The sequence below is a fragment of the Puma concolor genome, chromosome B2 (genome assembly GCF_028749965.1).
Source record: "Puma concolor isolate L17-30 chromosome B2, mPumCon1.1.hap2, whole genome shotgun sequence".
Taxonomy (NCBI): domain Eukaryota; kingdom Metazoa; phylum Chordata; class Mammalia; order Carnivora; family Felidae; genus Puma; species Puma concolor.
The window spans coordinates 125171632-125199208 of record NC_141671.1 but is presented as its reverse complement, the minus strand read 5'-3'; the positions used below and the strand labels follow the sequence as shown (position 1 = coordinate 125199208).

The window sequence follows — 27577 nt, the reverse complement described above, 5'->3', positions numbered from 1 at the left end:
CTCTCTCTCTCTGCCCCTCCTCCTCTTGCACTCTCTCTTTCTCTCTCAAAATAAAATAGGCATAAAAAAAAGATGAGGGGCATCTGAGTGGCTCAGTGGGTTAAGCATCTGACTCTGGTTCAGGTCATGATCTCATGGTCATGGGATCAAGCTCTGCATCAGGCTCTGTGCTGAGAGTGCAGAACCTGATTGGGTCTCTCTCTCTCTGCCTCTTTCTCTGCCACCTCCCCTGCTCCTGCTTTCTCTCTCTCTCTCTCTCAAAATAAATAAACTTAAAACAAGAAAAGATGAGATACTAAGACCTGAATCATGCTTTTAAAGTTGTCTTATTTATGTAGACAGTTAAAGCTGTCATTAGATATTCATGTGTTTTCTAAAGTAGAAGTGTGTTTGAATTACCCCCAGGTACCCTTCAGTATATGGCACCAGAAATCATAGACAAAGGACCAAGAGGCTACGGGAAAGCAGCAGACATTTGGTCTTTGGGCTGCACGATCATCGAAATGGCCACAGGGAAACCACCTTTTTATGAACTGGGAGAACCACAAGCAGCTATGTTCAAGGTCACATTTCAAATGTCTTAAATGCCTTAAAAACCACTGGATAAAGCTATTAGATTAGATGTTCCATGTGTCTATATGATAATTTTTTTAGGCCAAAGGAGAGGAGCGTAGGTGAGCACATTAAATGTGCTCACAAAGTTCATTAAAGTTCATGAAGATTCACATCCCTCAGAGTCAATGTGTATGCCTCACACTGAGGATCTGTCTGTCTCTCCCTGCCTTAGTTTTCTCAGCTATAAAGTGAGATTCCATGTAAGTTCCTCTGATGCCTTTTCACAATGCAACATAAATAACATACTTCTTTATGGAAGATGTTTTAAGCTCTTTGGGAAATAGTCTGAAAATCTTCCATGGAAGGAGATGTTAAAGACGTTTTTTTATTCATTTAAATATTAAATCAAAGCAATATTTCCCTTCTCTATCAGAAGAGTTTAGAGGCTCCATTAAGAAAGGGGTGGACAATAATTGCTACTTTGAGGACGTCAATCATATTCTTACATAGTGACTCTTCTAGTCTGTTTATTTGCCCTCTCCTGGAAGTGGGAAGCAGCCCACCTCCCAAAATAGGAAGCACCAAATATGGAAATAGGGCTGAGAAAGCCCAGGGGCCACTGCTTCAGAATTCAGGGACTGAGCAAAGCAGTGACCAGATCTGAGTCCCTTCAGTCCCCACCTGCCCTTACCTGCCACGCTGCCAAGCCCAAGATTTAAACTGAGAACTTGTTTCCCAAGGAGTAGAGCTCAAGTCTGTCGTTCTGTAAGGCAGAGAACTTCTGATAAGTTGTTATCTCTTTCCCTGCCGCTGACTGTTTCTAGCGGCTTGCCTCCTGTGATGAGCCCTGTGTGACCTACCTTCCGCTTCTGTGTAAAGGTTGCCTTACTTGAAGCTTGAAGGTGATCTGATGGGTTACTGCTGATACAGAAATGAGTAGTGCAACCAAACGAGAAGGGCAGTGAGCGCTGCTAAGAGAGCTGCCCTTCTTGACATAAATGAATGTCTTTCTCTTCTTGGTCAGTCTTTCAACTTTTCACCCATCTCTAGCAGTTCCCTCTGAAATGCTGCTCTCTTCCCCATTGGTGCAGGGATTATTATTCAATATGCATTAAATGAGATAATATAGACTCGAGCACTGATTTAAGTGTTTGAACGTAGGCTTCAACACTGTCAAACTCTTTGGGGACATTGGGCAAATGACTTAAACTTCTTGTACCTCATTTTCCTCATCTATAAAATGGGTATAAAAATAGTACCTATCTAGTAAAGGTTTTTTGAGACATATATGAGATAATACATGCAAAGCACTTAGAATAGTGTCTGACATATAGTAAAGGCTATATAATTAACCATAAATAACTGTATATTATTATCTATATAATAATTCACTTCTATAAGCTATATAGTAACAAAAAATATTTCCTTAGAACATTTTCTTTACTAATACATGAAAACATTACTGAAAAAATTTAGAATGACAGCGATGAGAAGAAAATTCTAATTGTTATAAAAATTCTGTGTGTTTAATTTTAAAATATTTAAAAATATCTCTATATATGAGCAATTTGGGGCAGGAAAAATATTCACAAATCATGGCATAGGGGAAAGAACACAGGCTTTAAGCCAAAAAAATTAAGGTTTCGATCCCAGATCTCTGTTTCTGTAACATGTAACCTCACCCCTCTGAGCCTCATTTTCCTCTTTGATGTAACAGGGATAATATTTAATCCATTGGGTTGTTGGGAGTATTCAGTGGAACTTATAAATCAAAAAACCAAACACGATTCCTGGCCTATAGCTATTAGGACCAACACAATGGTCTCAATTACAGGTATCTTTCTTGCATGCCAGTGTGCTACTGTGTGCTAAAACTTTGAGGACTGAATTATTACTTCATTATGCTGTCTACTGTCTTAACATGATTGCTCTGTGTATGTCATTGATGAGGTTACAAAAGCACTCTGGAAACTTCCCATAACCTAGAGAAAAAAACATCCTATCTCGCTTTGAGAAAAGGCATGAGTTTGTAGGAAGTATATGGTAAAGGACTTTGTTGTGCTAGGGGACCAAGTTTTGGATCCTGGAGCTCATGTGATGAGAGGGTCACTCAGAAGTTACCTTGTGCTGTGTCTTAGGTGGGAATGTTTAAAGTCCACCCGGAGATCCCAGAGTCCATGTCCGCAGAGGCCAAGGCGTTCATATTGAAATGTTTTGAACCGGACCCCGACAAGAGAGCCTGTGCTAACGACTTGCTTATTGACGAGTTCTTAAAAGTTTCAAGCAAAAAGAAGAAGACGCAACCTAAGCTTTCAGGTATGTGGTTGCATTGAGGAGGATGTGAGGCAGAGTCACTAAACCCTCAGCCTTTAAGGTAGATTTTTCTAGAAGTAAGGTAATCTGTTATAGATAGGTATCACTGGAAATTCATGTAAACATTAGCTGAGTGTTCTCAGATGTTCAGTTTTGGTATCAGGAAGCTGTCTTACCATCGATTTCACAAAGGCCAGGGCCTCATACATAATAGTCTTTCATCACCTGGTTAGTAGGTAGGTAGTATATCAGTAGCTATAGCATTCTGGCATCACTGATACAATGGTTACAGCATAATGGGGTGAAATACAGCTTTTTATAGCTGAAACTTTAAATCACCACTGATGAGCTACAGGGCTATTATGGAGCTGTTAAAACTTCCAAGCCATCCAGATAATATGTTCTTTTAATTTTAGTCAGTGGAAAATACCTGTTGCCTCTTAGAGAATATTGTTTGGAATAACTACTACCCGCCCTCTGCAAGAAAAAAAAAAAAAAAAGAAGAGAAGATTGTCAGTTACTTAAAAAAAAAAAAAAAAGCAGTGTGAAAATATACACTGTCTCTTGCAATAGTTTCCATAGCTTATTTCAGAAAGGAAAGGCAAGTAAATGATCCATTTGTTATTGGCATTTTTGTGCTTATTTGGGATGAGTGTAGATGGGTTGAATGTTTGGAAAGGACATTGATCCCTTTTCAAGCACTTTTTCATTATTTCTGTTTAACAACAAAGCCAACATGTGTTCATGTTGCTGTTTGCTCTTCTTTCCACAGCCCTCTCAGCTGGATCAAATGGTGAGTTCGTTTTTATATTTTGCCCACCGAGCCAAAGCTTGGTGCATCGTGCGATATAAACTCTAGATTTCCCATTAAAAAGCCTCATCCTCTGCTTTTTGCCTCCATGTGAGGCTCCTGGGTAGCAAGGATATGTGCAGCTGAAGCCTGGCTGGGCCATTCCTTCAGAAACCCCTCTTCTCCCCCAGAAAGCAAAAACAGATGTGCTAACCTAATTAACAGCTAAAATCCCGCTTGGGATTGTTCTTAGGTGTGACCGAGAACTTCATGACTCCTGTTAATTAAAACTATAAACTATAACCTGGCCTAGTTCTCCTAAATGAACACAGCTGCAGGACTCTTTCTTCCCCAGGTATTTTTATAGGTCATACACCGTTTCTGTCCAGAGGATAAGCCACGGCTTTACCTGGAGGGGCCCCCACTTCCAATAGCTGTACTCGGCTTCCCCTCAAAAGGGGGATGGGAGGGTGGTGGTGAGGAGGGTCTCCTTCCCCCTTAGGGAGACATGACTTGTCCAATACCGGACTGCTCTCCCTTTGCCACACATAGACCCAGAGAATTAAGTAAGTCATTTTAACCTAATATGCACTACTGTGCATTCACTGTGTGCCCAAGAAATGTGCTAGGCCCTGAATATATAAGGATGACAAAAGCATAGTTCCTGACTTTAAGGAGCTGTTATTCTTAGAGGGGAGATGCACAAGGAATAAATCAACAACACCGTAGTGTAATTTAGTCAGTACAGAGAGGGTTGTAAAGGGGGACAGAGTGATTGACATCAGTCTATGAAAGTGGTTCCAAGGAAGACTTTCTAGTGAGGCAACCCCCAATGAATAAGGATGAACTTGAGTTTAACAGGTGGCTGGGGAGTGGGGAGCCAGATGAGGTCAGTCCTAACCTGAGTTAATGCAGCGTGTGTGAAACCCCACGGTGTGAAGGGAGCAGGACGTGGCTCAGAACTGCTGGTACTTAAAATACATGGGGAAGAGAAGAAGCTGGAGGTGGTACAGCAGGGTCATATCCCAAAGGGCTCCACGTGAGAATTAGCAAAGAGGAGTGGAGAACCGGGGAAAGACTGTAATCTGGAACTAAAAGCACGGGGTCTATAATTCTATGATAATAGAAACGTCCTATGTCTACACTGCCTGATCGTTAGCCACTACCAGTGATGTTAGCTTTAAGAGCTTGATGTCTAATAGCAATGAAGACCGTGCTCCCAAGCCTTGAGTCCGTATTTGGCCAAGCTAGCCGCTGTTTTGTCCATTCTGCCATCTATTCCTGTAAACACGAAGTGAAACAAAGCACACGAGAGATCACAACAGCTCCCGGAAATGTCCTCTCGAAAGCAGTCCTGTGTTTGGGGCCCCGACAAACCTTTCTCTTCTTAGGCAACCTTACTATTACCAGCAAGTAAGAGGTTACCCTTTTGCTTTCTGCTGTAGCAGCACTTCCTAAAATATAGTCCGTGAAATGCTGGGTCCATGAGCTGTTCCAGAAAAATGGGAATTCCATGGTCAAGTAAATTTGGGAAATAGCGCATGTGAGCACTTTCCCCTGCCATGTATTTTCAGTGTACCAATTTGCACGTCTCTATACATTGAAATAAGGAATTGTGGTGTTAAATTGGTAAACTCAGAGCAGCTCTTCTTAGCTTCATCTCAGTTCCTACCTTCTAGTAATTCAGCAGTGTAACAAATTTAGTGACAGCAGGTGGGTCAACCAATTCATCCTTGAGAGATTTTCTAGTTGCTGATCAGTGAGATGGTTTCCCCAGAGATGAACTATCCCCGGAAGCTGTATATACTTCTCTTCTTCCTCTCTACAGCTGGAACCAAAGCCAGGTACCTCTCTAACACCTGCTTTCTTCACCTGAGCTACAAGGGGGCTAGAATAATAGAATGGCCCTGCATGACATTTTTGATATAATCAAGGGGTAGGACATGTCCTACCTGCAAGATTCTGTGATTAAGGAAGCTCCTGGATACGGCTGGAAAACCCTTTTCCTAAGACTCAGCAGCTTGGAAGAGCTTCCCAGTGATAGGGCAATACATTTTCAGAGAAATGTCACTTTCTGCTATGTAATGGGATTTTTTTTTCATCTTCTGAATCATCACTAATTGTGTCATTAGGTAAATCAAGCTCTTGGCTATACAGTGTTACCACCTGTTGAATATTTGCTTGTGAAAAGTATTTTTTATCACGTGTATTTTTCTGATTATAAACATAATACATGTTTATTGAAGAAGGTTTTAAAATTTTGGAAAAATGAAAGAAAATCACAATCACCCCAAATCACATCTTGTGGGAATAACTACCATTAATAATATGCGTTCTTTGGTATATTTTCTTACAGTTATATATATAACAGAATAAAACACACACACACACACACACACACACACACACACACACACACACATACATGGAATCATAAGGAATAGAGTCTGGTAATAGTTGGAGGAAGGGAAGGAAGAAAAGAAAGAAAAGGTCTGTCTGGCTTTCCTATGTTTGTAAATCAGATGAGTGCTTCTCAAACACGTCCATCTGTCTGATCATTGTCATGGCCTACCGCCACCCCCCCTTGCTGCGAATCATTATTGATTTGCAGTCACAGCAGACAGAGTCGAGAGGCCACTTGACCACTTGCTGACTGACCATCCCATGTCTTTGATACTGGGGCAGTTGTTGATTCAGCCCAGCCCAAGACGAATTAGGTAAAAAAGGGATTCTAGGCAACAGTGGCTTTCCTTTTTTATAATTTTATATCTGCCTTCTTTAGTAAGGCCTTTTGTAGTATTGGGACACTTGTTAGGGAAAGATGATTCTGGAAAAAATTACTTTCTTTAAAATCAATATTTGATGATATGTTGGCGATTCCTACTGTGCCAGGTCAGTCTCCTCCAAAATAAAAGCCCATGTTCACTGTGGACTCACAGTACCTGAGAACTGGGAAAGACCTAGGAGATCACATAGTCTAATGGTTTCCACAATTCGTGTTTGGCAAAGAACCCTTTTTCATATGAATCCTTAAACAGAACCCTGATATATAAGACTGATAGAGCACATCTGTTTTGGCCAAAACAGGTTTGGAACTTGTGTTCTAGAATCACAGAATCCTACTCACTCACCCCAACTAAGGCAGCCCCGAGATGCTAAGGTGGGCCCTTAAGCCCGTGAGGAACATGGTTTAAAAAATAGGAATCTGGAGGTACCTGGGTGCTCAGTCAGTTGAGCATCTGACTTTGGCTCAGGTCATGATCTCGCAGTTCATGAGTTTGAGCCCCACATAGGGCTGGCTGCCGTCAGCCTGTCAGTGCAGAACTCACTTCAGATCCTCTGTCCCCCTCTCTCTGCCTTGCCCCTGCTTATGCTCTCCCCCCCAAAAACAATTAAATAAAAAATATGAATCTGGTCCTTTATTTATAGACATGAGAACTGAGATCCATAAATTGCCTTCCTAATGTCTGACAGGTGGTCAATAGAAATGAGGAGATTGGAACCCAGGACCTCTGGGTCTGGTGCTTCTTCTACTTTTTCACAGCCCTGACGTATTCCTTTCTGGGCCTGGGAGACCTTGACCTTGCCCACCCTCCCAACCCCCGCAGGGATTGGACATGGAGCACGGGGAGAAATTAGGATCCATGACCATCCTCTTAGGTAGCATAATTTTACTAGTCATTGCAATGCCACACTTGACAATGAATATTGCTCTCTTTTGGTGCGTGTTTAGTATGTGTAAATTTTTTTTCAATGTTTATTCACTTTTGAGAGAGACAGAGACCGAGTGCAAGTGGGGGAGGAGCGGAGAGACAGGGAGACACAGAATCCGAAGTGGGCTCCAGGCTCCCAGCTGTCAGCACAGAGCCCAGCCTGACGCGGGGCTCGAACTCACGGACCATGAGATCATGCCCTGGGCTGAAGTTGGATGCTTACCCAACTGAGCCACCCAGGTGCCCCTGGCATGCATACATTTCTAAAAGCATGAATGAGCGTTTCCCCCTCTCGTGATAAGCAGAGTATCTTAGAAGCATATCCTTGCCCGTGCCCGTCTTGGTGGAGGACACCAGCAGCAGCAGCGAATATGGCTCGGTTTCTCCGGACACGGAGTTGAAGGTGGATCCCTTCTCTTTCAAGACGAGAGCCAAATCCTGTGGAGAGCGAGACGTAAAAGGAATACGGACACTCTTTCTGGGGTAAAGACCTGACTTACTTTGGGTGAAAGAAGTACGTCATGTGTCATTTTATAAAGGACACCATGATTTATGCTGCATTAAATTCTTAACAGCATTCCAGACGAAAATTTCGAAGACCACAGCGCTCCACCCTCCCCTGAAGAGAAAGATTCTGGATTCTTTATGCTGAGGAAGGACAGTGAGAGACGGGCCACTCTTCACAGGATCCTGACCGAAGACCAAGACAAAGTTGTGAGGAACTTAATGGAATCTTTGGCTCAGGTAACACCTCTCATGGATACTTGGTTTTCCAGACTTTGCATACTTTCACTGTGTCATCACCCCTCGGAACTGTCGCAGGCCATGTGGAGACAGGAAGGAACTGTAGGGCTCTTGAGGATGAAACCTGGCCTCCCCCAGACAGGAAAAAAAACAAATCTCCGATGTAAAAAACCACATTAAAAAAATTTTTTTTATTTATTTGTGAGAGAGAAAAAGAGAGCAAGAGGGGGAGAGATGGAATCTGAAGCAGGCTCCAGGCTCTGAGCTGTCAGCACAGAGCCCGACTCTGGGCTTGAACTCACAAACCGTGAGATCATGACCTGAGCCGAAGTCAGACACGTAACCGACAGAGCCACCCAGGTGCCCCTAGAAACCACACTTCTGAACATAACTATTTGTAAGTCACAAGCACACTTTCCGTGTTGGTCAGGTTCCAACGAGCTACAAGCCACTGTGACCCTTCGTTCATTTGTTTATGAATTCAATCTGTTTATCAATTCAGTTATCAATTCAACATGCATTGAGCCACATGACTTGATAATTCGGACAGTGGCACAGGGCTCCCTGCCAGTCTCCTCTGAGCATTTAGGAAAATACTGCAAACACAAGGGCCCCCCTGCTTGTGGGGCTATATTCAGATGGACAGAGGGTGACAGGCAATAATGAGTAAATTATGTAGTGTGTCAGACGGCCGCATATGCGATGAAAAAACAAAGCCGCTCAAACCCTTATTCCCTCTTGTATTCGTTTGCTGGGGCTGCCTTAACAGAATACCACAGACTGAGTAGCTTCAACAGCAAATTTGCTTCTCACACTTCTGAAGACTGAAAGTCTAAGAGCAGGGTGTTGGCAGGTTTGGTGTCTCCTGAGGCCTTTTCCCGTGGCTTGAAGTGGCACCTTCTCGCCATGTCCTCCCCCAGCCTTCTATCCCTGTGCACCCCGGGGGGGTGTCTCTTCCTCCCCTTGTAAGAACACTAGCCCTATTGGATTAGGGCCCCACTGATATGATCTCACGTAACCTTAATTACCTCCTAAAGACCCTCTCTCCACATACAGTCACATGGGAGGTTAGGGCTTCTACGTGTCAATTAGGGCCAGTGGTGGGGCGGGGGACAGTTCAGTCCCCAATACCTGGGAAAATATGTTCCCTGGGATTCTGCATATCTGTAGATATGAGGAAGAATCCCCTCCCCAAATTTGCCCCAGTAGAAGCAGGGTGTCCCCCAGCTCCAAGCCTCTGGTGATGCCTCCTGTGTTTGGAGCAGAAGCTCAGGTCTCTTGAGGGTATAAGCCTCCACAGACATGCTCGGTCGCAGACATGACACTTGGTGTTTTCTTTTAGTTGCACGGGCGTCAGGGACGTGTCTCCCTGCTCTGGCTCCGGTGGCCACCGTCTGTCTCCCCTGCGCATACCTTCTGCCCTGCCTTCTGTCTTGGGAAAACAGCTGCAAAAAGGGTGTAGCTGGAGGAGTCACGTCAAGTTTGTCTCTCAGGCCAACGGTCTATCTGGTCTCAGCTTGTCCTGGGAGTTAAATGGAGCAACACTCTCTTCCTTGGCTCTCGTCTTTGTCTTGAGAACCCCACTAAGTTCCTCTGCTGATTCCGTCACCTTAGCAATTGTCTAATGCCCACCTCTTTTGATCCCGTAAGAAGGGACGAAGGCCACATGTGTGCCAGCAGGGTCTCTGGGTACAAGACCTGAAATGAACGCCATCTGCACTTTCTGGGAAAACCCTGCTTGGGTCCTGAAGGAAAGCTGTCTCGAGCGGTTATTCTGAGGCCCAGAAAGGAGGGGCTCTGGGCTGGGGGGCAGCTGGGGCTCTGGGCTGGGGGGCAGCTGGGGCTCTGGGCTGGGGGGCAGGAGTGAGTACCCGGGACTCTGCACAGGAATGGTGGGGGGTGTGGAGGACACGGGAGTAGTCTTGAACCTGTAGCTTTCTCTCTTGCCTTTCCTTCTGCTCACTCTGGTCATTCAAGGACGGGGGAACCATATTTAAAAAATTTTTAAGTTCATTTATTTCGAGAGAGAGAGAGAGAGAGAGTGAGTGTGGGGGAGGGACAGAGAGAGAGGGAGACAGAGGATCCCAAGCAGGCCCCACGCTCTCAGAGCAGAGCCCGACACAGGGCTCTCTATCTCATGAGCCTCAAGATCACGACCTGAGCCAAAATCAAGAGTCAGACACTTAACCAACTGAGCCACCCAAGGTGCCCCGGAAGGGGAACCAGATTCAGATGAAAGGTGCATCTGGGCAGCAACTGGAAGTCGTTCATTCATTCAGCAAATATGTATTAACCTTCTACTGAATGACAATCACTCATCTGTGTGCTGTAGATACTACAGTGAACAAAACTGTAAGAAAATGTACCCCATTGCAGCTGACATTCTAGTGGGGGAAGAAAAAACAATAAAAATTAGTAAAGATATAGTAGTGGTAGCAAGGTATACAGCCACACATACAGTTATAATATATAGTATGAATAGTAAACCTATAGTAATAATATATTCCGTGTGGCGTAATAAGAGCAAACATTTTGCATGAGCCAAGTATTGTTCTTAGTATTTCATGTGTATTCACTCATTTAATCCCCATGGCAATAGCGCTATAGTGATAGTTCTGTTGGCATCCTCGTTTTGAGAAGCGGACACAGAGGCACAGAGTTGTTGAGTAACTTCCCCAGGCCACACAGCCCTAAGCAACGGAGTCAGGATTTAGACCCCCACAGTCTGGCTCCAGGCTCCGTGCTCTTAACCACCACACCGTTCTCCTCCCTGGGTGACGGCTCCCACAGGGCGACCAGTGCTGGTAGAAACATAAAGCAGGGGAGGGATTGGTGCTTTACGTGGGGAAGGAAAGGAAATCACCATTAGCCGCTGTGAAGACTTCTCCGCACAGTGGCCACTAGTGCAAGGTGCCTGTAGGAGGTCAGAAACATGGGGAATGCGGGCATTGCCCAAATCTCATCATCACCCCAAAGGATGTGCTCCTCCAGCGCAGAAAGTGTCTGCTTGTTTGGGGTTTTTGAAGGTCCACCAGGCAGGACTGCCGTGACCATTGTCAGGGTCCCAGCTCTCAGCGCAGAGCCTGGCAGGAGACTTCACTTCCATGACTGTGCTGAAAGTCTTAAATTTCGCTGTTGGTTAATCCTGTTTAATTGTCTGTGACTTCCTGTTTTTTTCATGCACACTTGAATGTTTTCCATAGAAGGAGAAAGAAAAATACTCTTAAAAGCAACCATCAGACGGCATGTGCTGGTGCACCCGCCTGAAGGGACCGGTGAGAAACTGTGGGTCAGAATCCCATGCTAAATCCCGAATCATCCAGTGATAGCAAGGGTCCTTCTGAATGCATCGCTAAGGATGCTGTGACGTCACATGCTGGCCTAGAGGTAGAGCAGGTCCCAATCTAGGCTTACTGCCGGCTCTTCCAGCTGATGGGGGCAGAAGAATGCAATTATTAGGAGCCTGGGCTCAGCCTCAGCTTGCCTCTGCTTGAGGCCTGGCCCCACCACTTCCAGGCTGTGTGATTTAACTACTCCGAGGCTGAATTTCCTAATCTATATGACCGAGGAACGCTGGTATCTACCTCATGGAGTTTCTATAGGGAATAACTAAGACCATGAGCAATTGAGATAATAATAGAGAGTGTGTCACACATGTTACTGTTATTATTGCTGCTGTGACCGTTATCAAGCAAGCTAATCCTAGTTGTCTCATCTCTTTCAGTTTTTTCTACAACCAGATGGAAATAATTATTTTCATTGCCTTAAATATCTCTAGACACATCTTTACATGTAAGCCTTTACATGTAAGCCCTTTTGTAACAAGACCAAGCATGGAGATGTTGGTCAGGTCCCCAAACCAGCCCACAAAAGCCCTTTCAACCTGTAACATCCTTCTGAAGCTCACTCATCATTTTGAGAAGGTTTAAAGGATAAAGACTAGAGAGCACCTTTGCGGAAGAATCTGGATGGTACCGAGTGCTAGGAAAGGCACACCTGTCAGATGGCACCTTCTGACGCTGAATCAGGCTCCCTGGTACCCGAGATGCTCATTTGTGTAAGCATGCTGATGAGTGCACATGAACACAGGAGTTAGAACAGAAATACCGATTATGTAAGTGGATGAAATACCCCAGACAGAAAACATTTGTCAGAGTCGACAGCGTTCCTCTGTAGGACAGTGGCACACACGTCCAAAAGACCGGAAGCAACATGTTTTTCTGTTGTGAAAACAAAGCTAATGTCAGGAAAATGTTTGCTGTTTCATCTGCTGGCAAACATGTATCTGAGTTGTCACTAAGATAAGCTTCCAACTTCTGAATAACTCACATTTTTCTTCTTGAACATATTTTCATGTTATTATGATATTGCCTGTGAATCTTTACTTTGGGTGTAATTTAGTTGGCGGTAAGAAAAGAAACAAAGTTTGTAATTGTTCCCAGTCTGGTTTTAATTCCCTTAATGACAGCTTTCAAGCTTTTCAATATAATCTTTTCTCAGGAAAACATAAACATGAGAGAGAGCTCCCCAAATGAAAATATACTGAGAGAAAGAACTTGATGGTACATTTATTTAATTTTAATAGAATCCTAGAAATTGTAATTTTCACAGCCCAATTGAGGAATTTAACTTTTATAGTGTAGTAACAAAATGTGCACTAGGAGATAGAAATGAATATAATAAAAATCTCATTTCTTGAAGTTAAATGAGGATAAGTAACACCCTACTATCTTTCCTTTAAAGAAACAAGGTTCCTTGTACAAAGTAGAAAAATTCACCTTGACAGAAGGAATGTGTTTACTTATCGTATTATATTTTTAATATGTAAAAATATTGTCCATTGGTTCATTCTTACAACTAATGGCCTCGTTGGTGGGTAAGCAATTATTTCAAGCGTGGAGTTTGAAGTCAGCACCCCCCTTTTTAAAAAAATTTTTTTTTGTTTATTTTTGAGAGAGAGAGTATGAGCACGGGGAAGGGGCAGAGAGAGAGGGAGACACAGAATCCGAAGCAGGCTCCAGGCTATCAGCTCAGAGTCTGACATGGGACTCGAACTCACAAACTGCAAGTTCATGACCTGAGCTTAACCGACTGAGCCACCCAGGCACCCTTGAAGTGAGCCCCTTGTGGTTGAAAGGAATTGACACACTTCAAGGGCAGTTGCAGTTCTGGGGGCACATTGTAGGTTGCCTCACGTACCAGTGAAGGAGGGGGGCATCTTCAGGTATTCCAGCGATGGTGCCTAGCCCAACCTCACAGAGACTGAAACTAGTGAGTGATTCTGAGGGCCTTCACTTGCCAGGAGTTTGTCCGTCCTTTCTTGGGTTTGGCTGCTCTTGGCCCTCGTGGTGTGCTGTTTCTATTTCTGCGCATTCCCTTCTCCTTTCCACATAGATTGTCATTCTCAATGCTATTGCTTCTGCTTCCTTCCTTATAACTAGATGTACTCCTGCTATTTTTTTTAAAAAAATGTTTTAAGTTTATTATTTTTTCAAGAGAGAAAGAGAACTAGCTGGGGAGGTGGAGAGAGAGGGGAGTACAGAGGATCCCAAGCAGGCCCCATGATGACAGCAGAGAGCCCCATGTGGGGCTTGAACTCGTGAACCATGAGATCATGACAGCCTAAATCAAGAGTCGGTTGCTGGGGTGCTGGGTGGCTCAGTCAGTTGAGCGTCCGACTTCAGTTCAGGTCATGATCTCGCGGTTCATGAGTTCGGGCCTCGCGTTGGGCTCTGTGCTGACAGCTCAGAGCCTGGACCCTGCTTCAGATTCTGTGTCTCCCTCTCCCTCTGCCCCTCCACCACTCATTCTCTGTCTCTCTCTCAAAAATAAATAAACATTAAAAAAAAAAAAAGTGGGATGCTTAACCAACTCAGCCACCCAGGTGCCCCTCATGCTGCTATTTTAGGACTTATTTCTCTAGACTGACTTTGAGCTTAAGATCCTATGGCTCATTGTCTGATCTCTCTTTAGTCCCCCATTAAAATTTCTGAGCAAGAATTTTATTGCCTCAGCCTGTCCCTGTTCGGGCAAAGCTCTCTACATCTGACTAAATCGTACCTATTCACCAATGTATGGGGTAGGTACCCTTCCTCCCAAAGTCTGATTATTCTTGGGGTGGTGGGTGGGGGTGGGGGTGGAGCATCGAGTTCAAATCTGGTCTTTTTCCCTTAGCTGGGGGCACTTTGAAGCCCAGTTCCGATCAAGGGCTGTGAGAATGGCAGGCTCATGACTAATGTGTCCCACACAGATCAACTGACAGGTTAATTTATTCACAGGGGGCTGAAGAACCTAAACTAAAATGGGAACACATCACAACCCTCATTGCAAGCCTCAGAGAATTTGTGAGATCCACGGACCGAAAAATCATAGCCACCACACTGTCTAAGCTGAAGCTAGAACTTGACTTTGACAGCCATGGCATTAGTCAAGTTCAGGTGGTACTCTTCGGTTTTCAAGATGCCGTAAGTATGACATTTTGCTGCTGTCTTCCCACAAACGGCCAACAAAAATCAGCAAAATAAGATAAGACATAAGTTCTGTTTTCTTTCTTTAAGAATGTTGATGAATGTCTTTTTCGATGATTAAGCGTGAGCTGGTTGGTTGCCTCTCTGTGAGCTGCTAAACAGCAGATTCGTTGTTGTATGTGTTTGTATCTTCCAAAGTTAGATACACGTGATATTGAACACCGTGGGAAATAGCAAAACTAACAGACAGCTCCCATGGCTGAACTGTGTGCTTATGAAATCACGTAGCCAGTCACTATTTGTTCTTTTGACTTTAGCCACACTGCCCACTGTAGTGGTTCACTTTCTAATTCTGTACGTGGACTGCCATCTAGTGGTCGTTGAGAAAAATGCAATGGTACAGATGGGAATGATCCTGCTAAGTTAAAACCAATACTTTCTTTTTCTTTTTTTCACTTTTTCTCTGGTTTCCATGCACAACACTTTAAACATGTTTGTTTAAAACATATTAATTCGTCACTAAATGAAAATCAATCCACATGATCTAATGAGAGATTGCTGAAGGCTCTGCCCTCTCAAATGGAGTTGCTATGCAACACCAACTAGAAGCCCGTCTTTCAAAACCCTGATTCAACACACAACATGCTATTCCTGAATAAGACTTATCTGTGGAACTCTGTGGCAAGAAAGCTTGAAGTGACTCCTAGAAGGTCTTCACAGGGTGAGGGAGACTGAAATAAGAGAGTTCCTGATGGCGCCTCGGGTATAAATATAGAAGCACTTTGCATAATTGTATTTAAATCCCCCAAATTAACTCACTCCTAATGTGTTTATTTCTCCTACATAGATGCCTTGACAATTGTATTTCGTGCACCAAATGATCTTTCATTTAAAACCAAATTATAATCCTTCAATGGCCACTGGTGTTCTCTGAAACTCTGTGTATGCTTCTTGGTCTTTGTGCTGTCCTGTGGACGGGAACAGCACTCCTGACTCAACTGAGATCCTGGGTAATGAAAGCAACTGGCAAAGCCCATCACTAATAATTAAATGCTAAAGGCACACTTCACTGCAACTAGGGAAACCTAACCATCTGCAAACAGAATGAAAGAATTTACTGATTTTGCACTTGCCCACACATTTGACTTCCAGCCTACAGGCTGGGAAACAAATTGGCCAGTAGAATTCAGATTGAGAGTGGATTTGTTTTAATCATGGGCCTCAGGCCTGGGTCTTACACACACACACACACACACACACACACACACACACACACACACACACACACCTGCTCTTGCTCAATCACTGTCCAGGATGGGAATGAACCCCAATAATGTGCCCTGTTTGATGAAGAGCTATGAGGAGTGGGTCATAGTTCTAGAGGATCCTTTTCCATCTTCTGTGTGGGACTCTTGAGAGAAATGTTCCAGTTACTTAATGCTATACTCCACACTGGTCACAGAAGCAGGCAAATTCTTTAAGAAATGAAGGTACCAGAACAAACTCATTCTGAAAGGATTTCCTAGAACAAGTGCGAACCTAGCAGTGGTTCACTTCCTTTTTGGAGCAACTACTCTGAGGAATTTCTCAGACTGACTCCTTTCTAAACTGGGGGATTTTTTTTTAATAAGAGAGAGAAAAGGAGAGAGCATGAGTAGGGGGAGGGGCAGAGGGAGAGAGAGAAAATCCCAAGCAGGCTCCACTCTCAGTGTGGAGCCCCACATGGGGCTTGACCCCACGACTCTGGGATCATGACCTGAGTCAAAACCAAGAGTCAGACACTCAACAGACTGAGCCACCCAGGCAACCCTAAACTGGGGGATTTTGATGGGGGGCCAAGGGCAATAATAAGCAACTGGAACCCCAGCTTTTGGCGTGGGCTTGCAGCTAGGTCACCATCTCCCTTGCTCCCTCTAAAATCTCTGGTCCCCCTCTCTCTCTCTCTCTCTCTCTCTCTCTCTCTCTCTCTCTGTCTCTCTGCCCCCCCCATTCGCTCTGTTTCTCTCTCAAAAAAAAAAATAATAATAAACATTCAAAAAAAATTTAGTAAAATCTCTGGTCAGAGCCCTGTGGGGAAAATAGCCACTTTTCTTAGAGGGTCATGTCGACCAGCAATTAGTGGAGTTAACTCAAATTTTAAAGAAGCCTCTTTTAGCTTTATGCTAATGGTTATTTTTTTTTTAATTTTATTTATTTATTTTTAGTTTTTTGAGAGAGAGCACGCACAGTGAGGGAGAGGCAGAGGGAGAGGGAGCCCAGGCAGGCTCCACACTCAGCTCAGTATGGAGCTCAATCCTTTGACCCTGAGATCATGACCTGAGCCAAAATCAACAGTCAAATGCCCAACCGACTGAGCCACCCAGATGTCCAATAATTATTTTTTTAAGTTTTTATTTATTTATTTTGAGAGAAAGAGAAAGTGCAAGTGGGGTAGGGGCAGAGAAAGAGGAGAAAGTGAGTTTCATAAGCAGGCTCTGCACAGGCAGCGGGGCTCGAATGCAAGGCTCAAACACAGGGCTCAAATGCAGGGCTAAAACATGGGGCTCGAACTCACAAACTCTTACGACCATGACCTGAGCCAAAGTCAGACGCTCAACCAACTGAGCCACCAAGGCGCCCCTGATAAAGGTTATTTTTTGAAAGATAATGCATATTATTAGTCACTAAAAAAAAGATACCCTTACGACCCAGACTTTCACTGTAAACAGCATTTCTGGAATATTCTAGCAGCTTCCTCCTCAGAGTCACAACACTGAAGGTCAGTGTTTATTTTTATTTAAAGCCCTTGGATTCTTTTTTCCTCCTTTACCACCTCCATCATCCAATCTGAAGTCATCATAAAAAATGGAAGTTGCATGCTCTGAGTCCTGAAGAAGCAACATTTCATTTAACCAGACTGCCTTTGATTTGCTTACATGGGGATCACCAGACTTTAATTTGAAATGGCACTTTTTTATTGTTTTCTGGTGACATAAAGAAATTACTCACAGTTCAAGGTGAAGAAACCTTATAGTTGTTTCGTTGATAGAATGTCATCCAGATGCTTGTGTCAGCTAGGTTATTTGCAACTAAAAATTAAAGTAGACTAAATGTCACCCTCTTTCTCCAGGTCAATAAAGTTCTTCGGAATCATAACATCAAGCCACACTGGATGTTTGCCTTAGACAGTATCATCCGAAAGGCGGTGCAGACGGCCATCACCATTCTGGTGCCAGGTCAGAAATAATTACTTTGCAAATATTTAGTGTTTGATATTTTAGATTACTGTTCAACTATCATTTATGGTGTCTTCTTTACTGCGTTTCAGATCAACTTAGCCTTTTGTAAAAATCTTTTCAAAGCCACTAAATTTATCTAGTGCATATAGTCTAAGGAATGTACTACACCAAGCCAAATGCTTACTATGGGTGAGGAAGGTTGCTTCCTTGTTTTTAAAGAGCATATTTGGATATGGGGGGAAAGAGGAAATTGTGCAGGTGACCCAAATATGTATACATTTTAGTATACGGTTATCTGTGTCCACAAAACGCCCTCTTGCTGGTGGTTCCCAAACCTGCCAGTGTGCATTGAGTGATATCAGCAGCTCTTTAAATTTATAGCTTTTCAGGCCCCATCCCAGACTGAGTGAGTAAGAATCTGCTGGGAAAAAGCCCAGGAATCTGATTTTAATCCAGCTCCCAGGTCATTTTGATACACAGCCAGGTTTGGAAATCACTGGTCTAGACAGATCCCAGCTATGCTTGCAGGGAGGTACAAAAGGGGTAGTGTTGATGAAACAGGGTTTTATGGAGTGAGAGACACATTCAAGTTCTAAGGCATACTTCCAAAGTACTTTGATAGTGTACTCACTAATGAAAAATTTTAAGCAAAGCTCTTCTATGTGTGTGTGTGTGTGTGTGTAGAGAGAGAGAGAGAAATGATAGATAGATAGATAGATAGATAGATAGATAGATAGATAAAAAGATTTAGATACATAAATTAGAAATATGTTATACTAATTTATACATGTTTTATAAAACATTCTAGGGGCATCTGGGTGGCTAGTCGATTGAGCATCTGACTCTTGATTTTGGCTGAGATCATGATCCCAGGATCGTGGGATTGAGCCCCGTGTCAGGCTCTGTGCTGAGCATGGGGCCTGCTGGGGATTCTCTCTGTTTCTTCTTCTGCCTCTCTCCCCTGTTCATGCTCTCTCACTTAAATAAAAAGAAAAAACCAAAAAAAAAACCACTCCAAAATAGAAATTTAAAAAGATAAGATAATTATGAAATATCTTAAAATTTAGTTTATTTACAAATGGTACCACAAACTTTTAAGTCATCATCAGTCCTTCCAAGTTGTGGGATTCCCTCTCTTCTCTCAGAATACCTTGTTTGTTTTGTGAGTGAGGGCACTAGGGTCTGTCTTTATATTAAACCTTTGTCAAGATTAAGTAAAGATTAGGGTAGAAAATTTGCATAGAAATTTTAAATTAGAAAAAAATTCTACAAAGGCGCTAAAACACATAACTAGCAGTTAGATGTGAACCCTGGGAAAGCCGTGCTAGTGTAAACCTAATGTAATGCTCTAAGGAAGTTAACAGATTCTTATATTTAGATGACTTATCATTGGGATGGTCTTGGATGTGAGGAATGTACTCTAGAGGGGTTATATAGTGAAAAGATGCGAGGGGTGAAGGGGAATAGGTGTGTATTAGAGAGGAACAGACATAGGCAGAAGTTAAACACGGTAGTTTAAGTGAGCAAAGGTGCGAGATATTATACTTTGATGTATTTAGCATATAAAATATCTGTTAGTCTAATTTTTTAAAACTTCCCTTTAAAAATGGATTACTTAAATGCAATGGATGATATCCTGGAATAGAAAAAAAAATTAGTGGGGCGCCTGGGTGGCGCAGTCGGTTAAGCGTCCGACTTCAGCCAGGTCACGATCTCGCGGTCCGTGAGTTCGAGCCCCGCGTCAGGCTCTGGCTGATGGCTCGGAGCCTGGAGCCTGTTTCCAATTCTGTGTCTCCCTCTCTCTCTGCCCCTCCCCCGTTCATGCTCTGTCTCTCTCTGTCCCAAAAATAAATAAACGTTAAAAAAAAAAAAAAAAAGAAAGAAAAAAAAATTAGTGAAAAACTTGTGTCTGAATAAAGCCTGTGGTTTAGTTAATAGTATTGTACCAATGTTAATTTCTTAGCTTTGATGACTATGCCGTAGTTATATAAGATGTATTGGGGGGAGTTGGGTGGAAGGTATACGGGAATTCTCTGTATTACCTTTGCAATGTTTCTGTCAATCTAAAAATTCTTCCAAAATAGAAAGTTCACAGAGCACGCTGACCTTCACACTGTGGTTAACAGGCTGGTAATTCAGGGAGAGTGCAGAGAGTCATGTCTCCTTCTGCTCCAGCGGGTGTCCCAGGGATTGGCACTCTGCTGTCACCCAACCCATGTGTGGAACGTTCTCTATGAAGACGGTTTGCTAAGGAAAGCTGTTTGTCCTTCCACTGTGGAATCGGTCCCTCTGAGGCTACTAGAAGTTCGAATGAAAACCAAAATTATTGTTTGCAAGCATTTAAAAAAGAAGTGGAATTTTTTTTTAAATTAATTTATTTATTTTGAGGGGGAGAGTGCCAATGAGCGGGCAGGGGAGGGGCAGATTGAGAGGGAGAGAAAGAGAATCCCAAGCAGGCTCTGTGCTGTCAGCACAGAGCCGGATGCAGGGGTTGATCTCCTGAACTGTGAAATCATAACCTGAGCCGAAATCAAAAGCCGAATGCAGAATTGACTGAGCCACCAAAAAAGTGGAAATTTTAGAGGACAATAACTAGAGGAAGTATTTTTTATATTCCTCCCAGGTTAGGGGGAAACCATATGCATTTATATGCCAGTGCATAAATGATGAAATATGCGAACAAGAGAAATTGATTTCAAGCAGTTGAGAGTTCCATCAAATTTCTGAATGTCCCTAAAGATTTTGTTATACAATTGAGATTCAAAGAAACTGCATTAAAAATGCTTGTCTTGGGGCGCCTGGGTGGCTCAGTCGGTTAAGCGTCTGCCTTCGGCTCAGGTCATGATCTCACCATTTGTGAGTTCGAGCCCCGCGTAGGGCTCTGTGCTGACAGCTCAGAGCCTGGAGCCTGCTTTGGATTCTGTGTCTCCCCCTCTATCTACTCCTCCTCTGCTCATGCTCTGTGTCTCTCTGTGTCTCAATAATAAATAAACGTTAAAAAAAAATGCTTGTCTTCACAATCCCTTGTTAAAAATTCCTTCTAGACAGAACACCACAAATAAAATGTGTGTGACATATTGAAATGTATGTCATCATTAGTGCATACATTCCCTGGGTCTGTCCACCGAGAGGACCCAAATCTTAGTATCTAAACACCATTTTCCAGTAAAAGGAATCCGTGCTCCCTGGAGAGATGGTTGATTCCAGGCCTGGGGTAGGGGAAATACAGGTGAGCCTGGAATAGCTTGGTGATGCCAAAAAGTAAGGAAGTGCCAAAATGGATGGAGCGTTTTTGAAAGGACACCGCAGACCACACCCATTTGAAGGAGTTCCCCAAAGTGTAAGCCAGAACGATTTGAGCAATAAAATAAAATAATAATAGCATATTAGAATAAACCAAATATCTGTAAGTCTACACGAATATAAATAATTGAATACACAAATAAATGCAGGAAAAGAGCCAGCTCTTTTTTACAGAATTCCAGTTAATAAAGGTAGCAGGTATGAGGGAAATAGAACATCACCATTCAGCAAACGGCACAGTAATGATTCCTGCAGGCAAGAAACATCAATGGCTGCTGAAATCAGTCGGCACAGGAGTAATGAGAAACAGGATATTTGAATGGTTGCGCGGTATCTACCCACAAGATTATTTAGTAATTTCAAAGGGAGAACAGTGACTTTACCGTGGGGAAACCAGCAGATACCTCCTTTACCAAGCAATCAAGGTAAGCATTGCCAGTAATAGGACACATCACCCCGTACGTCCTGATGGGAGACCCTTAGTAGTGAACAGCATCACCTTTGTGGTTTTCTTCCCAGAAAACGCACAGCCTCAACCTAAACATAAGATGTCGAACTCCAGAGGAGGGTCATGGTACTCCTCGAAAGTGTGGAGGTCGTGGGAGATAAAGAAATAGTTGGGTACTACCTCAGACTGGAAGGGACTAAGGAGACATGGTAACAAAATGCAGTGTGGGATTCTGGTTCAGGAAAAGGACATCAGTGGGAAAACTGGTGAAACTCAAATAAGGTCTGTGGATTCCTTCGTGGTGTGTCAACGTCCATTTCCTGGTTTGGATCCTCGACCCACCGTTCTGTAAGATGTCAAGTTTGGGGCAAGCTGCCGAAGGATATACGGGAACTCTCTGTACCATTTCTGCAACTTTTTTGTTATTCTAAAAGTATTTCAAAATAAAAAGTACAAAATAAAGAAAGCATTCAATCTTCTCTCTCCCCCCCAAAAGAGCACACAGAACAGAGAGTACAGTGCAAGCCCCTTCGGAGTTTTTTTCTCAGGCAGTTTTCTCACTTGTCATCAAGAATCAGCCTTCAGATGATTGGCAACATTGAGTCTCTGTTGTTACAGTCTGGCTGTGGGTGACCAGATGGAGAAGTGCTGAGCATAGAGACCATGTTGGCAGTGCTAAGAGAGAATTGATAATGTAGGCATACCAACTACATTACCAAAAAATTTTTAAACTGCTAAAGCACTGGGTACTATTAGCAGTGAGGCTGAACTACTCATGTGCCCTGTGTCCACATTAATGTAAAATGACCAGCATTCTGTACCATGAGCTTCCACTGCACTGACACGGATTGTGATCTTACTTGTTATCAGAAATACCCAGGGTTAAAGAAGCTTGGTCTGATTATTCTCCGGGGAAGGAACCACTTGGGGTGGTGGCTGCGGGTAGGGAAGTGGGAATAGTATTGTTGTTTGATCCCATCTTGCCGTATTAGAAACCAGCACTGGCTCTGGTTTCCCACACATGGGCTTAAGTGCTACCCACTCGTTACAGGGCCCCCTGAGTCCCCACCTTTCTCCTGACACTTGCCTCTCTCCTGACAGTCCATTCTGCCTTCCACTCTTCTCAGCGGGCTCTGGACCATCAGTTGAACTTCCTTCTCTCAAACACCTCTGCCCCTTTCTCCACCAAGCCAAGGCTTTCCCCTCCTCCAGAGTCCTGCTTAGGCTCTTCTGCTTCCCTGAATCAATCAATGACTAAACCACCACTGGGTCTAGTCACTGCAGATGTACTTTATTTACCTCTTTAGCATTCCTAATACATGTACGTGTGAATGGTATAGGTTGCTAGGTCTATAACTGAGATCATCTCATTTGTGCTTATAATTTCGTGTTATCTTTGTACCTGCTCTTATGGCTCTTCCCATATGCATTCTAGTTCTCCTTTAGATTATTACGTCTTTGAGGACAAGGACCAGATGCTCTATCTCACTTGCAGATTTTACGATGTGTGATTTGATGATGTGTATTCAGGGGGCCACCACAAAAGTCCAAAATAACAAAGTATTGCATTTGCTTACAATTTTCTACTTTATTCAGATTATCGGAGAGAATTTTCTCAGTCTTTTATACATATATAAAATTGAAATTTATGATAAAACATACAGAGTTAGGGCTATGTAAGGAGATGTTTAAATATAATAATAAATATCGGAAATTTTCCCTCCCCAAAAGCGACATTATAGTCAACAGCACAATAAAACTTTTTAATTGTTTTTTTTTAATTTTCAATTTAGAGACCATAAAAGAAATTTAAGAATAATTTTAGAAAAATTTAAAAGACCTAATCTTGTGTTCTAATTTAACCTAGAATTGCACTTTCTTAAATTACTTTTAAAGTAAGATTCTTAAAATTATTTTGTTCCCTTATAAATACAAATAATCCTAGTAGTAGAACTCTTCCATTCTGCCAACATTTTTTGAGAGGCTAATATGTCCTAACCCCTGTACTGGGTTCTGGGTTTACAAAAGTAAAACACCTGATTTTGAGGCCCTCCCACTCTAGATGAATTAGGAAATGGAATTTTGGAAAGAGAAAAGAGATGATGCAGAAAGCAGAGTAGAGGTGGGGGCTTGGTGAACCGTCCGAGATAAAGGGCAGGATGTGAGGAAGTTAGAACCCTTGGGTACTGGTAGTGAGATTATAAAATGGTGCAGCCAGTATGGAAAACAGCATAATAGCTCCTCAGAAAATTTAAAACTGGACTTACCATACGATCCAGGAATTCCTCTTCTGGATATATATCCAAAGAAGAAATTGAAAGCAGGATCTCAAAGAGGTATTTGCACCCCCACATTCATAAAAGCGTTATTTACAATAAACCAAGATGGGAGCAACACAAGTGTCCGCTGACGAATGGATAAACAAAATGTGGTATATACGTGCAATGGAATATTATTCAGCCTGAAAAGGGAAGGAAATTCTGACGCGTGTTGCAACATGGATGAATCCTAAGGACATTATGCTAAGTGAAGTAATAAGCCAGTCTCAAAAAGACAATTACTGAATGATTCTACTTGCATGAGGCACCTAGAGTAGTCCAACTCATGGAAACAGAAAGTAGAATGGCGGTTGCCAAAGACAATGGGGGAGGGGAAATGGGGAGTTGGTGTTTCATAGGTATAGAGTTTCAGTTTTGCAAGATGAAACTTATAAAAAGTTTGCAACTTTAAAACCAGTTCTCAATAGGGGTTGAGCAACAATACAAATATACTTAACAATATTGAACTGTGTACTTAGAAATGGTGAAAATGGTAAATTTTAGGCCAGGCATTTTTTTTTTTTTTTTTTTTTTTTTTTACTACAGTGAAAATTTAAAAAATAAATAAATAAACAGAGAGATAAAGGAAGTCAGAGCTACATAAGCCTGGCCCCTGAGGAAGGGCACTCTGATTTTTGTTATGGGCAAGAGATGAGGTGTTTTTTTAGACTGTTGAATCTGCAGTGCTGGCTTCCCAGCAAGAATATGTAGGAGGTATCGGATGTAACAGGATCGGGGCTGGAAATATAGTTTGTTATCCACACGTTACAAATACTTAACTCTAATAGATTTGAATGAGGTCAGCTATGGAGAGTAAGAAATATAAAAAAAGTGAAGGGTAGAATTCCAGGTTCCAGGTTCTAGGTTCCAGATGGTAGATAGAAAAAGATCTGAAGAAAAGACACAGCAGCCAGAGATTTAGAGGAAAATACCTTCCACAGGTCCAGTAAAGTAAGGAAAGAAAAGTTACCTGGAGGATTTGTTACCCAGTCAGCCTTTGGTCGCCTTGCCCTGGTGGCTGCATTGGTGGTGGGAAGTGGTCTTCTGTTCCTCCCCCTGGAGCCATCTCCCCACACAGGGGCTCTTGACCTGTGGTTCATGGACTCTCTGGAGCCCGTGGCAAATGGACTCAGGATATCTAGGCAAAATGTTGTATGAATGTGCTTTTCTTCTGCAGAGAATCTCCATGGCTTTCATCAGATTCTTGGTGGGTTCTGTGATCCAATAAAAGCTCCATGTGCCATCATAGCATGTAGAGTCAAGATCCTGCTACCCTGATTTCACTTAGATTTTGAATGTCGTAGTTAATAGTTGCCAGATATTACATAATCTAAAAAATGAATTTCACTTGCATAAACAAATGTTTATGTTAACAGGTTTTTACATAATTGCCTTTCCGATTTTAGCATTTTCCCACATATCTTATGTGCAGTGTGATCATTTTTCTTCTGTGTGAATTAGATCATTCTGAGTTAATACATCGTGTGAATTTTGCCGATTCGCTGGGAAAGAAAGCATAAATTAACGCACAAAAATCCATCCCTACTTTTGGAAAAGCATTTTGGAATCCATATTGATAGCAGGGGAGAGGACATTCATGTCTTAGGAAATGAATTAGTCATATTTTATTAACACTGTTGTTGATATTACGCCTCACAGAACTGAGGCCACATTTCAGCCTCGCATCTGAGAGTGATACCGCGGATCAAGAAGACTTGGATGCGGAAGATGAGCGTGAGGAACAGCCTTCAAACCAAACCGTCCAAAGACCTCATGCTGTCATCGAAGATGCCGTGGCTACCTCAGGGGTGAGCACGCTCAGTTCTACTGTATCCCATGACTCCCAAAATGCTCACCGATCACTCAATGTGCAGCTTGGAAGGATGAAAATAGAAACTAATAGGTAAGTCCTATTTTCACGTGAGTGTGGCTTTCTTTTCCCTTACTCTTATGTAAGTGCATTTAGGTTTTCTTTACAGTTTGGTCCACAGAGAATACAAAATAGGATTCCTTTGTCCCATTCACGTAAACTTGGCTTGATACCTTTCTTGATCAAACAAGAGCGGTTTGTCGTAGTCTCCTTAATCAAAATCATTTTCTGCTTATTCTACCAATTCAAGCCTTATTCAGCACCATTCCTTTGATTACTGATTTATCTCCAAGTACACTGAGATTTTCACAATAGTTGGAACTTCAGAGACTATCTTGGACACAGAATCAGAGCAGCATGTATCATCCAAGAGAGACAGCTGAAAGACAGAAAGTCCATGTTCTTGAAAGCCTGTGATTTGGAATATCCAGTTCTTTTAGGAGAGGAAGATGTCTGCTTTTGAACAGATACATTTAATGGTGCTAAAGCTTTGCATTTCAGAACCTTGAAAGAATGAGCAGTTGATTGCATTTAGGATTCTGTTTCATTTGGAATATGCTGTGTCATATCTGGACTTTAATTTTTCTTTGAGAATTTGGTAATATAGAATCCACATGTTAAGGTGATTAAGTGAAGAGTAAATATTTCCTGTTCTTCACAGATGTTGGCACAGTTCAGGGGCTGAGTCTATGATTTATAGCTTCCTGGTGCTGGCTACGGTTGACAATGTGGGCAACTGACTTTCTGACTCTGGGTTTACAGTTTATAGTAAAAACCTTTTTTTTGGGGGGGGGGGCGTGAATCAATAGAAGTTCAAATATTTAGTTGAAAATCTTAGTTGTTCACCAGGGAGATAAACATATTTTATTTCTAGTTTTGAGTTTTAAGTTTTTAAAGTTAAGCTTGAATACCAAGCTTAGTACAAATAGTAAAGCTCATACTATACTCAGAAACAGAAATTTTGGTTGCGTGACTAAGTAAATCCATATGTATCATCTATGGTTTGCATAGAGCGAAATCTTTCTGAAAAAAGGGAAATTTTCTCCCTGACTTCCAGATCTTAATCTTGTCCTCTGAAACCCAGCTCTTACTGGGCATCATTACTACTTTAGTGGAAGAATTTGAATCTTTTCTCCTCTGAGACTTCCTTCAAAATCCTTAGTGTCCTTCATTTCCTCCTCTTGTCAGACAGCACCCCAATCACGACACTGCGTCCATTAGAGTAGGTGTTAACTTTAGTCATGTTTCTTTTTAGTTTATCCTCTGTGGTCCGATCCTGAATGAGCTGTTGTTAATACCCCTCTCTGATCTCTGGAGGAGGAATGTTCGCTTCTTACTGTTCTGGACCATCCCCAACTCCTCCTCCACCCATGGTCAGAATTATACATGCAATAAAGCTACATTATTTACCAGTAAGCTGGTGTATTTGCTTCTCTGGCCCTAAAACCTTCTGTCTATATACCCTGGCTTATGTCAATAGAACCTGCCTGTCCTGAATGCAGCCTTTTCCTTCTCTCCTTAGACGACGAGAGTTCTCCTGGCTTACACCCTGTCCATGTCCTCTGTCCGCCATATTTGCACCATGCCATCCACGGCCCCTCAGGGCTGCTTTTCTGAGGGGAGCAGCTGGCTGAGGGCTTGCCTGCCACGTGTTCCCATCTCTGCTGAAAAGGCTACAATTTGCCCTGTTTCTTCATTGCATTAGGAGCATGGTTGCCTTTTCACAACAGCCCACACAGTTCTCTATGTATTTACACTTACATCTGTGAAATCTATAGGATTATGAGCCTCCTTTTTCTGTTTCTAGTAATATCACCTCATGCATGAAAAAAAAAAAG

The 27577-nt window shown here is 42.6% G+C and overlaps 1 protein-coding gene across 3 annotated transcripts in view; it reads left to right on the top strand.

The window, feature by feature from the left end:
• The window catches only part of MAP3K5 (mitogen-activated protein kinase kinase kinase 5), a 210667-nt gene that overhangs the window by 174662 nt on the left and 8428 nt on the right, over positions 1-27577 (top strand). For 2 of the 3 annotated variants that reach the window (XM_086707946.1, XM_086707947.1), the window contains exons 19-26: positions 406-563; positions 2694-2871; positions 3641-3661; positions 7674-7854; positions 7947-8115; positions 14394-14579; positions 17692-17797; positions 25529-25772. In XM_086707946.1, the coding sequence (XP_086564072.1) occupies positions 406-563; positions 2694-2871; positions 3641-3661; positions 7674-7854; positions 7947-8115; positions 14394-14579; positions 17692-17797; positions 25529-25772 (1243 nt within the window). The remainder of the gene's footprint in view (positions 1-405; positions 564-2693; positions 2872-3640; positions 3662-7673; positions 7855-7946; positions 8116-14393; positions 14580-17691; positions 17798-25528; positions 25773-27577) is intronic. The other variant, XM_025926112.2, reaches the window with a different exon arrangement.